At 47.8% G+C, this 15,340-nt stretch overlaps 1 protein-coding gene across 2 annotated transcripts in view; it reads left to right on the top strand.

The window, feature by feature from the left end:
* WLS (Wnt ligand secretion mediator) overlaps positions 1-8,083 on the top strand; it is a 93,141-nt gene extending 85,058 nt beyond the window's left edge. Inside the window, exon 12 of one of the 2 annotated variants that reach the window (XM_014867276.3) lies at positions 7,110-8,083. In XM_014867276.3, coding sequence (XP_014722762.1) covers positions 7,110-7,219 — 110 coding nt within the window. In that variant the 3' untranslated portion in view covers positions 7,220-8,083. Of the gene's footprint in view, positions 1-1,655; positions 2,174-7,109 lie in introns of those variants that run through there. The other variant, XM_044749584.2, reaches the window with a different exon arrangement.
* Positions 8,084-15,340: the final 7,257 nt, after the last annotated feature.

Below are 15,340 nucleotides of genomic sequence, written 5' to 3'. Positions count from 1 at the left end.
AATCCCTTGCCAAGCAGTGTTTGGAAGCGTTCGTGGTTGTTCTGGATTGTCACTATGGCTGGGACATGCTGCTGTCATTCAGTGGCCACGTTCTAGGGATGCTAAATGGCCTGCAATGAGCAAGACAGTCCCTGGCAGTAAAGAATTGTCCTGCCCGAAATGCCAATAGGGCCCCAGTTGAAAAACATTCTTCAAGCAGTTCTGTGGGCAGTCTCTTTTGGGACCCTGTCCTGATCATAAACACAGAGTCGTGTGATTTGAGCAGGTCCGCAATGGTGACATGATCAGCTGTGACGTCACGGCAGCCCGTGAGCCCCCGGCAGCCTGTTGTACCTTCCCCTGCCCTCCCGCGTGGTCTTGACCTTTGCATTTGGAAGGGGGCTCCTGCACATTGGGTTCTCTGGTTATTTCCTTCTCTCCTCCCTCTGACTTTTCGTCTCTTCATCTGCTGCAAGACCACACAGTATCCTAGGAGTTGTGGAGTGGCTGCCAAGATGTGCAAACTCTTTGGAAGAAGCTTGTTTGGAATATTATACCAAAACCCAGCAAATGAACTCTCGGGGGAACACACTGAGTTTGTAAATTCTCCGCGTCTCTGGATGGCATTCCTTCTCCCGCAGGCTTCCCAGGCTCCTTGTCCTTTCTCGTGGAAAGTTTTCGTTTTTAAATTGCTTTGGACCACCTACCCCGCTTGCTGTTAGGGTCCAGAGCCAAGAATTCGGATCTCTTGCTGTGGAGAATGAGTCCCAGGTGCATGGTGCTCTTGCCTTCATGAGATGGGTCCTGGATGGACCTCTGGAAAAAGCTCATTTTCAGGAGCTCAGCAAGCAGTTTCTGATGAGCGGAGGTCAAAGGGGTTAAGGAAAAAGAACCACTGAGTAGGGCTGTTTGGGAGGCGGAGAGGGAGGCTAAGAAGCGTCAGGAGGGCCTGGGTCGGAAGGAAGTGAAGGCGAGAGCATAGACTTGGCTTCCTCTTTTTGGTCAAGGAATGGACAGAGAAAACCAAAGCAGACGTCAGGTTCAAGAGAGGCTGGGTTTCCAAAGGGCATTTCCCTTCATGTATTCCTGCTTCTCTTTTATTGTGTGGATCAGAAAGTGACCCTTAGAACCACTGAACGCCTTAGTACTTAGCACTGGGCTAGGTTTAATAAGATGGGGTGACGTGAAGCCCAAAGGAGTGACAGAGACAGTCCTTGTGCTCAGGGAGCTGGTAGCCTGGTCTGGGAGATAAGACTTCTCTGCTGCCTCCTGAGACATGTGACAGGACAGCTCCAAGCCAGAATGTTTTCATGTTTCAGGAAGCTGATGGGTGCCACAGGGCTATGGCGCCCTGGCTTTCTTCTTGTTGGTTGACTGATCGTAGCTGCAGTGCTGGTATAAACATGTGCACGCCAGTCACTGTGTCTATATGACTACATATGTGTATGCTTACGTATAATCATTTTATGGGTGCAGGTTCATACACACATCTATCTATACATACATCCATAGACACATACACATAATTTTTTTTTAATTTAGCAAAGCTATTTTAGACCTCTTTCTTTCGAGGACCATTCACATTTTCTGTCCTGCTTCTGCTGGCTTCTCATTAAAGTTGTTCTTTTTACCTGTTTCCATAGCTAATCTGTGAATCATTTGGGATGTCTTCGCAGGCAGAGGGGAACTGCAGTAGGCTGCTGGTAGCCCCTAGCTCGGCGCGAAGGCACCACCTCCCAGGGGCACAGCATCGATGCCCTGCACGTGCGACCAAGTGCCCAGACCTCCTCAGTCAGCAATTCGTGTGGAAAATAAAGCTGGAGCTGCTTATGAATCAGACAATTCTTGATAATAGCTTTCATTTTTGTGTTCTTTCATCTGTGGAATTCTGGTCAGAAAGTTTTAGGAAAAAAGTGAGAAACGGAATTCCTGACTGGATGACTGTGACTAAGGGGAAAGGAGACACTCGAATTGCCAGCCGGCTCCTTTCTATTTCTGTTCGCACTAAATGTCTTCCGTCTGGCACATTCATTCTGCTGGAAGCCACCACAGCAGCCCCGGGTCCCATGTCTTGGTGGGTAGCTACCACTCGGTGTCAGTTTTACTTCCAGAGGGCTCGAAGGTCTCCTGCTGCTTGTTTCACAGGAAAGGTGGCTGTGGCTTTTGTTGCCTCAATAAATGTTAGGTCTGAGTCATGCGGCTGCCTTTTGTTGAGGGCTCTCCCCTGGTTGCATGTTCGATGACCCACCCATGGCCATCCTGGCTTCTTGATGTCTGTGAGCAGTGATGGGACTGGTCTTACCACCAGGGTTGAAGTGGATTCTGAAGTGGGTCTCCACAGCCTTTTCCCGTTCCCAGATGAAGATGGGGAGCAGGAGACAGGCCGTCACCAGCTTGGTACCTCCTGGTGTGCTATTTGAACTGGAGCATTTTCTGCCTCCTGCCTCTACGAGGGCTGCTGTACTGCCAGTGACCTGCCCTCTCCTTGGCCAGGCAATAAAACCACCTTCTCTGAGTCTTAGAATTACTGTCACCCCACCTTGATAGATGGTACCTCAGTCACCTTCTTGGGAGGACCTTTTAGCTTTCTAAATGCATTAGTTTTGTAGGGCAGCTGTAACAAATACCACAGACTGGGCAGCTTAAACAACAGAAACGTATTTGTTTTCTCACAGTCCTGGAGGCTGGAAGTCCAAGATCAAGGTGTCAGCAGGGTTGGTTGCTTCTGAGGCTTCTCTCCTTGGCTGGCCTTCTCCCTGTGTCTTCTCGTGGTCCTCCTCTGTGTATATCTGTAACCTGATCTCCTTTTCTTATAGGGACATAGGTCATATCGGATTACAGGGCCCACTCCAATGACCTCATTTTAACTTACTCACCTCTTTAAAGACCCGTTCTCCAGATGTAGTCATGTTCTTAGGCACTGAGGGTTCGGGCTTCAGCAGGGGAATCTGGGAGAAATATCATTCAGCCCACAACACTGAGGTTTCACTCAAAACTTCTAGGTTTGATTGTGTCCACCTCCTTCCAGTTGCCTGGCACTGGCTGTGTGGAGGTGGAGGGGAAGTGGCTCACCCCAAGCCTGGTCTAAACTACCTCAATGGTCGAAAGGGATTGAGAGCTGGCTGGACCCAGGATTCCGGAACACTGGTCCACCAAGGCCACTCTGCCCCATCCCTCGGAAGGGATCACCAAAGCCGAGCATCCCAAGGCACACCCATTTCCTAGCTGAGGGTGTCTCCCTAAATCCCAATGGGGACACCAGTGCTGGTGCGCTGGGCTAGACCAGCCATGGGGAGCAGAGCAGGAGGAGGTGGACTGGCCTGTACTAGGCGAGTCTTGGGGGCGCTTCCACAAGCACTTACATCCCAGGGACTGTGTTGCTCAGAGTCAACAGTAGTCCTTTGCATGGAAATAATTTAGCTTTAGAAATACTACAGTCTCCTGGACTTTCTCATTCTGATATGAAGCAGGACTCCATTACAGAGAGTTATCATTTGAGCTTAGCTTTGAGGGTGAATAGGAAGGAGGTCATTGTGGGACTGGAAACGATTATATGGAAAAAAATGAAGTCAGGAGTGTTATGGAAACAACATCAGCTTTGGAGGTAGACCCAGATGGTTTGGAATCCTGACTCCAATATAGACTGTGATGACTTCGAGAAACAAATAGGAGCTCATGGCGTGGGAGCTCTCTGGCTTCCACGTCTGGGTGATGGGTGTTAATTTGTCTTACCGGCTGTGAGGACAGAATTAGGTAGCCCTTATTAATACTAGAAGACTGCTGGTCGTTCCCAGATTCTGGGAAACAGTCTTGGAATTATCTTAGCAATTTTCCTTCTTTTTACTAAAGTAGCCACAGATACACAAATCATTAAAATGCTTCTAATCTTAGGAAGCTGTGCTGCTCATTGTGTTATGTCTCTCATTATGTCGTTAGAGTGCAGCTTATGTAGCTGTCTGTGTCCCCAGGACACAGTTAAAATTGAGGCAGTTAAAATCAAGTAGCAGCCACACACCTGTGGATGAGATATGCATCTATGATAGCCCTTTGAGATTAAATCCGAAGCCAGATATTGATCTCATTTTGCAATGGTTAGAAAGAAACAAGCCTTCATCTTACTGTTAATTTGCTGAGATGAATTGACATCATAACCAGGGAACCCGACTTCCTGCAAACTGAAGAATTCTGTTCTTTTCCTTTCTTAATTTATTTTTTTCTTTTTAGTCTTCTCCCCACCGCCCCCCCAAATAAGAAATGTGTCGCATTTTTGGAAGGGTTTTTTTTGTCTTAGATGAGAAGAGACTTTGAGCGTATTTGTGTACTGAGCAGCAGGAGCCAAGAGAGGGAGAATGACAGATGGAGCAAGACCTTGGCAGGAGTGGGAGTCGATGGAATGTGGAGACAAATGGAGGGATCCCCACTCCTGCTATGTTACTGCCATATTCCCTCATCCATTCCCCAAGGGAAAAATTTGGCCTTCAAGGTACAATAAAACCACACACTGAACCTAGATTTTGCTAGCCAGAGTCCCATTGATCTGGATCCTCGTCCCAGCTCTGCTGGGAGCAAGCTGGGTCACATTAGAGAAATTAATTGCTTATTTGAGGCTGTGTCTTCACATCTTATAAGGAAATACAGGGCATGCTAAGCCCGTAATAGTGCAGATGGTAAATATTCATGAAAAACAGCTCTCCTTACTATCAGTACCCTGTATTGTGTGCTATACATTCTCTTTCATCCGATACAAAAGCAAAATTAATATGCTGAATTATTAATTTCATGATCATTGAAATGGTCTTGACTGTAACACATTGCACGTTGACTCGTATTTCCCTGGCAGTCTCATTGGCTGCTGGAAACCAGAATATTTACGAAGAGTCAGCACAGCTAAAGCTTGAGAGCCTGGATTCTGGAGCCTCATTGCTCCGATTTGAATCCCACATTACTATTTACCAATTTGGGCTTTGGGCAAGTTACTTAACCTCGCTGTGCCTCAGTTTCTTCATCAACACAATGGGAATGATGACAATAGAACCTCTGTCAAAGGACTGGAATGAAGATTGCATGCATTAATATTTGTAAAGTGTTTAGAATGGTGGCAGGCACATGGTGAGCACTGTGATATAGGTGCCTGTCAAAATAAAGAAGCCAAAGTAATTTAGGCTGTTTCTCCAAGCGGTCTGTAGGATCATACACATTGTGCAGGACCTGCTAATCGGAATCACATTTTAAGCTGAAAGAATTAGGATTTTCTGTTCAAAACCTGAGTAGAATCATCTTCTAGCGTGTATTTCTAAGAAGTCTTCAGTGGAAGGGCTTCCTTAGGTAAACACGTGGGGGTGTTAGCGGGTCTCCTGCGGTGGTCAGGACTCTGAAGTTTTGATGACTCGCAAACATTGCAGATCATGAAACTGGCTTTGAAGTTCTGATGGCTCACACAGATATGCAGATCCAGAACTAGCTTTGACCAAGAAATTGGAGGCTCATGCGTGCTCTGGAAAGAGGAGTGGACTAGAAGTGAGTGAGAACGCAGTGAGAACGCAAGTCAGTGGCATGTGATATCTTGCTCATTGTATAAGGAATGGTTCAGCATGGCCACAGGCATCCCCCAGAAAAACCCACAGCAGGCTTTGCACCCCATTCGCCATGCCCTGGCCCAAGGGCGGATGAGGCTGGGCTGATATCCCTTTAGTATCTGCTCTGCCCCAGGCCTGTGAATGAGACCTTTGCCCAAACAGTCCCAAAGGCCATTAGCCATCCTCTGCAACTGCTAATGACCCTACTTCTGAGACTAGGGAATCTCTCAGGTACAGAGTCTCAGGCCAACATTTAATAAGAAGACCGATGCAGCTGCGCTGAGAAATGGGTCTACAATGAAAAACTAACACCAGGTGGCACAAGTGAGGGGGCACCAGCCAAGTAGGCCCAGTGCGTGGGTGGCCCCTTGGGTCCTAAGGCTGTCAGATTCACTGACGCCCAGCAATTCTCAAACTAGTGACAAGACATTAGTTGTAAGGGTAGGGCCAGAGCTTTTTTCTAAGTTATGGTATGGAATCCCAATTGAAAACAGCATTTACTTATTTAATTCCATGCTTTGAACTAGGCAAAATTTCACTCCCAGAAAATATGAAATCATATGTGCACAATATAAATATAAAAACCACAGACATAACTTTAACCTCTTATTCTCCAGCTCATCGTTCTTCAAATATGCACAGACATGTGCATCCCCCCACACCACAATCTGAGCACAACTGGGGCCTGGCATTTTCCATCTTCCCTTTGCCAGATATACATTCCCTTAATTGTCTTATGAAAGTTCACAGGCCCTAAGGGTTTAACTTACAGAAACTTATTTTTCTCCTGTTAGTTGAGAAAAGGCTGCATTGTTCCACTTTCGCAGAAGAATACTTCTGTCCATGGATGCTCAGTCCAAAACACGGGGGTTGTGTCCAGAATCCTGGGGGCAGCAGAAAATTCAGAGCACATTTCTGGTACTTTTTCCTAGAGAAGAAAACCCTTAATGGTCCCTGAGTGGATGACACATGGTACCTGCCCAACCTGTTGGTAAATGGGGGTAGGTATTGTTTGCCTTCACATGGCGGGCCGCTTGGTAAATTATTCACAGTGAGTGCGTCCCGTCCTGCCTGCCCTCCCAGCACCAGGGCGGCTGTGTTGGCTTAGCCCATGGGTGCGGCCTTGAAGTCAGACCTTCCTTCCTTGCCTCGTTCCCACTCTGTCGCATGTCTGCTCCCACCTGGGACCATTACCTTCCTTCGCTCCCAGCTGACGGGATGAGAGCAACCGCCTTGGGGGGGCTCTCGTGAGGATCAAATACAATCGCCTGTAAAGCGTCAAGAATAGCGTCAGGCACAAAGTAAGTGCTTGTTAAATGTTAATTACTATGAATGGTGGAAGCAGTGAGCTGATTCATCTGTTGTGAATGTCTCTTCTCTGGGAGACAGAAATGCTATGAAATTACCACAGAGTCCGAGGGCAAAGGTGGGGAGTTCACCCTGGCTTTCTCTACGAGCTCAGAATGTGAAAGAGGGGCATTGTTCCTGAGATGAGTCCCAGCTTTCTTCTCCTTCCTCCTTGAACACGTCTAACCCCCCAAACCCCTGTTTCAGGCGATCTGGGTGTGCACAGTGGGGAGGAGCTCCAGCTCACTACCACCATCACGCACGTGGACGGGCCCACCGAGATCTACAAGCTGACCCGCAAGGAAGCCCAGGAGTAGAGCTGCAGTACCCGGCTGGGACTGTCCCCCGGCTCCCAGCTCCTCGAACTAGAGTGGGGAGCGTGCCAGAGAGAGCCCAACGTGCACACGGATGCTGCTGTCTCCTAGCTGCGGCTTCGTGGAGCGGCGGCGTGGATGTTTGTCAGTTTGCCTTCTGACCGTGGCTCTCAGAGGAAGCTTTCTGCAGCCACTAAATGCGTCGTGTATAATAACACAACCTCTGGGATGACACATTTTCTGTGATCATTGTTAATTAGTGACATAGTACCATCAGTAGCAGGTGGTTAGTAAACCTCATGTGTTGGGGGTGTACTCCTTGGGGGATGGTTTGGGCCAGATGGGGTCTATATGGAGTGGAATATTTGACTCTTCTTCCTGTTTTAGATTCCGGGATAGATTTTAACAGCCTTTGCAGTCCAAGATGGGCTGGTGTCCTAGTCTTCTCACTCCTAGTCCATGACCACTTTTTTTTTTCCTATTTATATCACCAAGTAGCCTATTGAGTTAATATTTAAGTTGTCAATAGAAATGTGTCCCTATTTTTTATCGCATAATATAAAATGACTGAGTTTTATGAGGAGATCTATCATACTAGGGGCATTTCAGCCTTGAAACCAAATCTGTATATCTAATACTAACCGCTCTGTTGGATGTGGGTTTTAAAAAAACATTTGCTAAATTACCCAAGTAGGATTTATTGTATTAAATGGCCTTTGGGTCTGAAAAGCTTTTTTAACCTCTTGCTTAAAATGTGTTTTCTTTTGATAAGATGCTTCAGACAGCCTCCAAAAGTGTAGATCCAATCATATAAATAAACCTGTTATGTATATGCACAGATGTGCATGCACACGTCATCCTGTTCCACCAGTTCGCATGCGTGCAGAGTCTTTTTCACGTTGAGTCCGTGGGGTGGGGAGTGGGTAGGGGAAATAGCTTTATGAGAAATTAAAATATTTTGCCATCAAATCGAAGTGTTTGGGGGGCAGATCTGTTTCTGGAAATAGGGTAACATCCCCCGCACTGCATGGTTAACCTCCCGAGGCTGGCATGTTTGGAAACAGGGTGGGAAAAAACGTTCTATGATTTAGAAGCTGACATCACCCCCACCTTATTCCCACTTCCCCAAAAAGTCTGTTTCGTTGTTCTATTAACTCTGCTGTTGGAGAGGCAACAAGGTAGAGCAGAGAGAAAGAACACCGGGTCTCAGGGGAGAAGGCGCAGTCTCCTGTTGAAGGTCTGTCATTTGCTAGGGTGACCTTGTTGAAGCCACCTGACCTGGCTGCTCCCTCACCTGGAAACGTTCACTGCTTCACGGGGTTGCAGTGCAAATCAAATCAGTTAACGTATGTGGAAATGCTTTTTAAACTCTAAAGCCATATAACTGTGTTCTTCCTGGAGTCTGAACACACCTTCCTGAGCGTCCTGTCTTCAGGCATGCTGCCTGGAGGTCTGGGGCACGGTTGACTTCACTCACGCACTCAGGTCCCCCATCCTTTCTTTTCCCTGTTTTGTGACGGGAGGAGATGCCCGGGCTCTGGCTGTCCGCTCAGGCCGTTTCCTGTCCTGGTGAACATGTGATGGTGGGTGATCCAGTGCGCTCTGCATCCACTGCTGATCAACCACTGTGGCGCCAGGAATTCAGTGTAGCCCGTGCCTCACAGTCTGGACGGGAAGATGAACTTAAAACTCGGTGAGTGATCCCCTGACCCAGAGGATGGCGAGAGTTTCTCCTAAGGACTTGGGGAAAGGGCCTGAGGTAGGCCTTCAAAAAGAAGTGTGATTTTACCAGGGCCAAAAAGCAAAGAGAAGTACAAAAATCACAGAGGACGTGAGGAACAGAGACTGTCTGGATGTGGCTGGTCATCGGGCCTGGCTGGCACGCAGAAGGTGAGGAATTAGCAGAAGATGCGCCCCACACACCTGGGAGCCAGAATGAGAAGGGTCTTTAATGGTGTGGTGAGAGCTGTAAGACTTAGCCTAGGGTTTCAGGCAGAGAAATGATGTGATCCGAATTACCACCAGAGCACAGAAAGGCTGGACAGGCCCAGCAAAGAGATCCCGAAGGCTGGAAACAGGGCAGCCGTAGACAGCATGGAAGGAGGGGAGTGATTTTGGAGATAGAACTGACAAGGTCTGAGCGTTCTGAACATGGGCCTCAAGAAAAGCAAGAGCAGAGCCCAATTTCAAGCCCTTGCTGGGCGAGGGAACGGTCTGGCCCTTGACTGAATCAGAGGTTTCCAGAGAAGTGTCAGTGGGTCTACAACATTTATCAGTAGGAAAAGCCAAGTCTAGCAAGCTTAGCCAAAAGAGGGACTTGCCTAGAACTGGAGTATCTAATGGGTCCATGGGCGAGTTGAATTAACCAGAAAGCTTGGGAACCAGGACAGCCCTGAGGGATCCCAGCACCAGGAAGCCATGGGCCTTCCCCCTAGGGCAGTACCATTAACGGCTGGGCCCAGTCTTTATCTCTCTCCACTTCAAAACTAGCAGAGAGTACGTGAGCGGCTCAGCCTCAGGCAGGTGCCTGTGCCTGTGCCAATCAACTGTGCTCAGGAAGTCAAGTCAGATGGCTGCTAGCAGCTTACCCTGTGGATGGGGCTCAGTTTCCAAAAAATGGAAAATCCATCTGGAGTTGGAGAAACAATCAGAAAAGATCTATCACAGGGGGCGAGATGATAGGTTTGGATTTGCCTGGGCTGGGCTTTAAAAGCCATCTTCTGGAGGAATTGGTAAGCTAACAATTAGAAGTGATAAGCGAAGCAGACCACTCAGGGCAGGAGATCTGGCAGCCATTGTCGCAGCAAATGAGGAGTAAAGCTCACTCCTCGGGCACAGCATCAAAGTGTCGGGAAGAGGACCCGAGTGTGAACCAGGCATGGCCACATTCAATAGGTGAGAGGAAGAAGATGAGGTACACTTCTCAGGAAAATGCGAGATGTTAAAGAAGCCAAAGAAAGAACCAGATTCATGGGGGGAAAAAGGTGTGATATCCTGAGAGATTCCACAGCATTTAAGGATTGAATGAAGCCTGCTGGATTTCATGGTTCCTGTGTGAGAACTTCTCAAGGGCAAGGGCAGAAGTTAGAGAGGGGTGGAGCAGTCAATGGGTGGTCCTGATGGGAAGGGAAGAGGTGGGGTGGGGGCTCCAGGAGGAACCAGAGTAGAGGCTAGGCTTGTGTTTTTTAGTCTGGGGAGAGAACTGGACTGAGTTTGTAAACCTGAGGTGGGGAGAGCCAGCCATGAAGTCAAGATGATAATGAGGCAACAGAAGCCCAAGGAAGGTGCCCCAAGGGAGACCAGAAATTTGGGGTTAAGGAGACGGGTTGATGGGTTGGCTTTGGAAGAGTGGAAGGACACTTTCATTGTGAGACAGAAGAGAATAGATGGATGTTGGAGGAGAAACTCGAGGTTGAAAGGAGAGAGGTTGCAGCCTGTCCCTCTGTGTGTTCTGTCTTCTCCACAAACATGGAACGCCACGCAGGAGTTCTGCTCAAGAAGTTTTCAGTTTCAAGAATGCAGGTTGAACACAACCATTTTCAATCAGTGGAAAGTTCAAGAAACTCTTCAAGAGGTAAGAAAAAGCCCTTATTAAGAACCATCAACCTGGAGAAAATAGTCAATTATCGGCCGTGTATACCACTTTTACAAATCATCATAGAGTTTTTCAGGTAACTTCAAAAAATATTATAGAAAAGCATACGATTTTCCAATTATCTGCTTTTAAAAAATAAGAAAATTCACCAATATATCAACAAATAAAATACAATTGCTTTTGCAAAGAGAAAACAAAATCAGTTTTGTGTTGGTCAACTCATTGGGTATTCACTAAGTGTTATTCCTACATTTCTTCCTTAGGGGAAGAAAATGTCCATAATAATGAAATAAATGGCTCCCCATATGACCTCCAGGTAGTTTAGCATTTCTCAGAACCGAAGTTAAACACTGGAACAGTTCTGATGCCTGAGTCCTTCAGCGCATCTCTCAGAGCTGGTGGAGCCCTGGCAGTCTCGCCCCTGGGGGCTAGGCAGGTAAGAGAAGGTTGAAAGAAACTCAGAGGGGAGATTGGTCTTGGGTCTCATCCTCCTCTTGGCAGTTCCAGAAACCATGTTTTATCAGCTCATTCCAGCTGATCAGGCTCTGAGAGGCTGACTGGTCCCACTGGGGAGTCTCAATAAACTACAGTTCCCACGCAATCGTTACAGCGCAGTGTTCACATATGCTGTGGCTCCATCGTCCCAGACACGTTCTTCATTGCCATTGTTGGGTAACCGTGGAGGCTCAAAGGAGAAATAGAGGAAAGAGGGAACATCTCGACCACAGTGAAGCCTGAGGGATCCAATGAAACTACCCCTCCCTAAGAAGTGCCAGGCGTAGCGTTGGTGAGGGTTGGTGAGTGAGGAAGGGAACACACCCCAGCTAATCCCATCTCTGTCTGCTGAGGAAACAAGTTCTTTGGGACCCCTGCTTTATTTGATTCAAGCAGACTTTGCTCCTTCCGCGGACGGTCATCATCAGGACATGTCAGTACCGCGGCTGTGGCTTAACCGGCCGGGGCAGCCTGACTTTCCTGGAGTATTGCTTTCTCCCCTGTATTTCAAGGGCCTTTCCTCCCGTTGCGCTCCAAGAACCATTCCGACTGGGCAGCTGGCTCTCCCCACCACGTTCTGATGAGCGACTGACTTCGTGGTGTAGGGGCCACCTGCTTCCCGAGACCCGTCAGCAGCGCCCTTTCTCCTGACATTGAAGGGCCTTCCAAGCATCCTCGAACCTCTGGTGTCCGGAGCTTCCTGTCTCTGGGACCTGTGACGATGCTCTCAGCTTCGGCCGTCGAGAAGGCCCTTCAGGTTGAGAGCAGACCCTCCTTGTGACCACGACCTCTTGTTCTGACTGCCCTCCTTCCTCAGGTTGGTCCCACTCGGGGCTGCTCTTCTCCAGCTCCGGCTCGGTTCCTCCACGCCCCTCGCACACTGACACGGGTTCGGACCGCTCCCTCCCACTGCCTGTTAACTGCATCCTGGTTCCTCATTGTTCCAAAACATCATCCTCAGACTCCAGTGTTGCTCCTGCTGGCACAGATTGGGGTGAAACTGATGCTTCTACCAGGGCTTGACCTCCTAAGAAAGCGGCGCTAGATGTTAAAAAATACTCACATCTTACTTTTTTGCCTTTCATGACAATGTAACCTCTCAAACACTTAAAGATTTAAAGTTGAATATCATCAACACCTTCCTTTTTGCATTCAGCCATATTTATCAACTTAATTGTGGGACTTGACTTGTATCCCTGTGATATTTCACTTTCTCATACGCAGATTCAATAGGTAAAACACGTCTTTAACTTTTAAAATAAGCACAGTTTGAGGGGCTGGCCCCGTGGCCGAGTGGTTAAATTCGCGCGCTCCGCTGCAGGCGGCCCAGTGTTTCGTTAGTTCGAATCCTGGGCGCGGACATGGCACTGCTCATCAGACCACGCTGAGGCAGCGTTCCACATGCCACAACTAGAAGAACCCACAACAAAGAATACACACTATGTACCGGGGGGGCTTTGGGGAGAAAAAGGAAAAAATAAAATCTTTAAAAAAAAAAATAAGCACAGTTTGAAATATAAGTAAAAGGAAAGTGCTTTCCAGGTGCAAAATGGACTGGTTTCAATTGCCTGGGAATTTACAAATATATATTCACCAGCGACCAGAAAAGTGTCCCGCCGCCTGGACCTCTCTCCTTTGTCCAGGTCCCCCCACACACACTCACACGTACACACACCCCATTGCTGTTAAACTGCTTTTTTTGTGTGTATGTGTTCTGTAACATGGGACTTTACAATTTGCATATTTTCCCCTAATTTCACCTCCTCGTAGCCACACAGCGCGGATCCTCCTCCACATAATAAAGAAGGAGGCTCAGGGCGGTGAAAGGAGAAAATCAGGACTAAGGAGAGGTCTTCAGTCTCTGAAACCACTGTCTTTTAAGGCAAATTTGCAGGAGAAGAGGCAAAGATTTTGTTTTGAGCGGCAACTCTCCTTGGAGCAGAATGACCTTATTGGGAGATGTTGTTCCAGCAGAAAGGAGTATCAGCCCGCTCTCCGCCTCCGTCGACGGCAAATGTCTGCCCTCTCCTGGCCAAAGGGAGGATGACAGCTATCGCCCAGCCGGTCCTCAGGGCGAAGTCAGGCCTGGGAATCCGGGACATTTGGGGTTGCTCCATAACAATTACCGCCTGTTAGGGAGTTCTGGTCCCGGCTCTCCTTATAACTTTGCTCTGCGACCCTCAGGGCAGATGTGCCCTCAGCCCTTTAACAGGTGGTTGAGTCTAAGGCTCGTGAAGGAGGCTGTGTGTTCGTGAGGTCCTGCAGCAACTGGGGCGGAGGTGCTGGCATGGGGGTCTGGGGTGCTGGTGTAAATAGACTCCAGGCATCTATTGATTCCGCAGCCCCGCAGACCCCTTCTCGTCGCTCTGCCCGGCTCCTCGGAGGCTCTGAGCCCCCTCAGGCGGCTCCTGTATCCAGCAGCTCTTTGACCGGAGTGGGTCAAGGTCGGGGTGGTCTCCACTCCGGGTTCAGCAGGGCCTCTCTCCAGTCCAGGGACACTGAGAGACGGAAAGTGAGCTACAGACAGGAGCGGTCAACACCGAGCATCCTTCCGCCCCGCATGCCTGGGCCCCATCCCTCGCGCGCGGGGTGAAATGCTGCTCCAGCCACGCCAGGAAGGCCAGGCGCTGGAGAGCTGCCTCCACGCTCCGAGAGCCCCCTTTGTTGGTGGAAGGCCTCGTGTCAGTGAGGTTACGCAGCCACTCTGTCCTCTGTCGACGCAGGTCCCCCGGGGCTCTTAGCTACCTGGAACCAGGGTCCCCTTGAGGAACGTAGGCGCTACGTTTATCTGATCTCAGACGCAAAACGAGCTTGTAACAATGTTGGAAAAATACATAAAAGAATAAAGAAAAAAGGTAAATTTTTCATAATCACACCACCCAGAGATAAATACTGTTAAAATGTTGGAATGTGTTCCTACACAAGTTTTTAATGCATATATGCATGTATATATGCATATTTCATATTTTATGCACGCATATATCAAATCATATATATATATATATATATGAATTAGGATCATGCTATATACAGAAAATTTCTGGAGAATGTCTCCAGAAATTCTCTAGAAAACAGTCTTATGTAACCTGCCTTTTTCACAATACACTATATCTAGAAAATCTTTCCATGTCATTATATCATCCACAACATGATTTTAATGACTTTACTATGGTAGTCTCTAATAAGGATGTGTCATAATTTGTTTATTAATCCTCTATTATTGGACATTTAAATGGCCTTCAAAGGTTGACTATTACAACATATGCTGAAGTGAACATCTCAGATGTAAATCTTTTCGTAAATCCCTGATTGTTGCCTTAGGATCAGTTCCTAAGAGTAGAGGTACCGGGGCCAGAGTTCAATCCTTCATTCATTCGTTCAGTGTATGTCGAGCATCCCATAAGCCAGGAGCTGTTCTAGGCACGTGGGACAGATCAGTCAGCAAGGTCTCTGCCATCAAGGGGAATTATTGACCTGGAGGGGAAGGCGGGGAGGGCAATAGGCAATAAATAAATGCAGTGATGGGGTTAAGGCCACGGAGAAAGCAGTTGTCATGGGCACCTGTTAGCTTAAGTGTCCTCCAGAATGTGCCTCCAGCAGAATGAGGGGGCCAGTGGCTTTGCCTCCTCACTGACACGAGGCACTATTATTTTCCACTTCAAGAGGCAAAAGACAAAAAAAGTTGAATTTGCATTTATTTCATGAGCAGTGAGATCGAACATGCTCCCTATTCCTGTCAGCTTATGCTCTCAGGTAGTCAGTTCAGACTCTTCCTCCGTCGTCCTCTGATATCCCGATTTAGGATAGTCATCCTTTGTCTCTTGTATGAGTAGCCAAATTTTTCCCAATTTGTTGCCTGCTTTTAATTTTGTTTTTGATGCTTCCTGGGGCATAGAGCTTTTGAATTTTTATGTAATCAAATCTCTAAGTTTCCTGAAGAGTTTCTATCTTTCCTGCAATTCCTAAGGAAATCTTCCTAATCTAAGATGAGACTAAGGCACCCATAGTTTTTCTAGTTTTTAAATTTTCTTTCT

The sequence above is a fragment of the Equus asinus genome, chromosome 16 (assembly GCF_041296235.1).
Source record: "Equus asinus isolate D_3611 breed Donkey chromosome 16, EquAss-T2T_v2, whole genome shotgun sequence".
NCBI lineage: Eukaryota > Metazoa > Chordata > Mammalia > Perissodactyla > Equidae > Equus > Equus asinus.
This window is presented reverse-complemented; position numbering and strand designations above follow the sequence as displayed.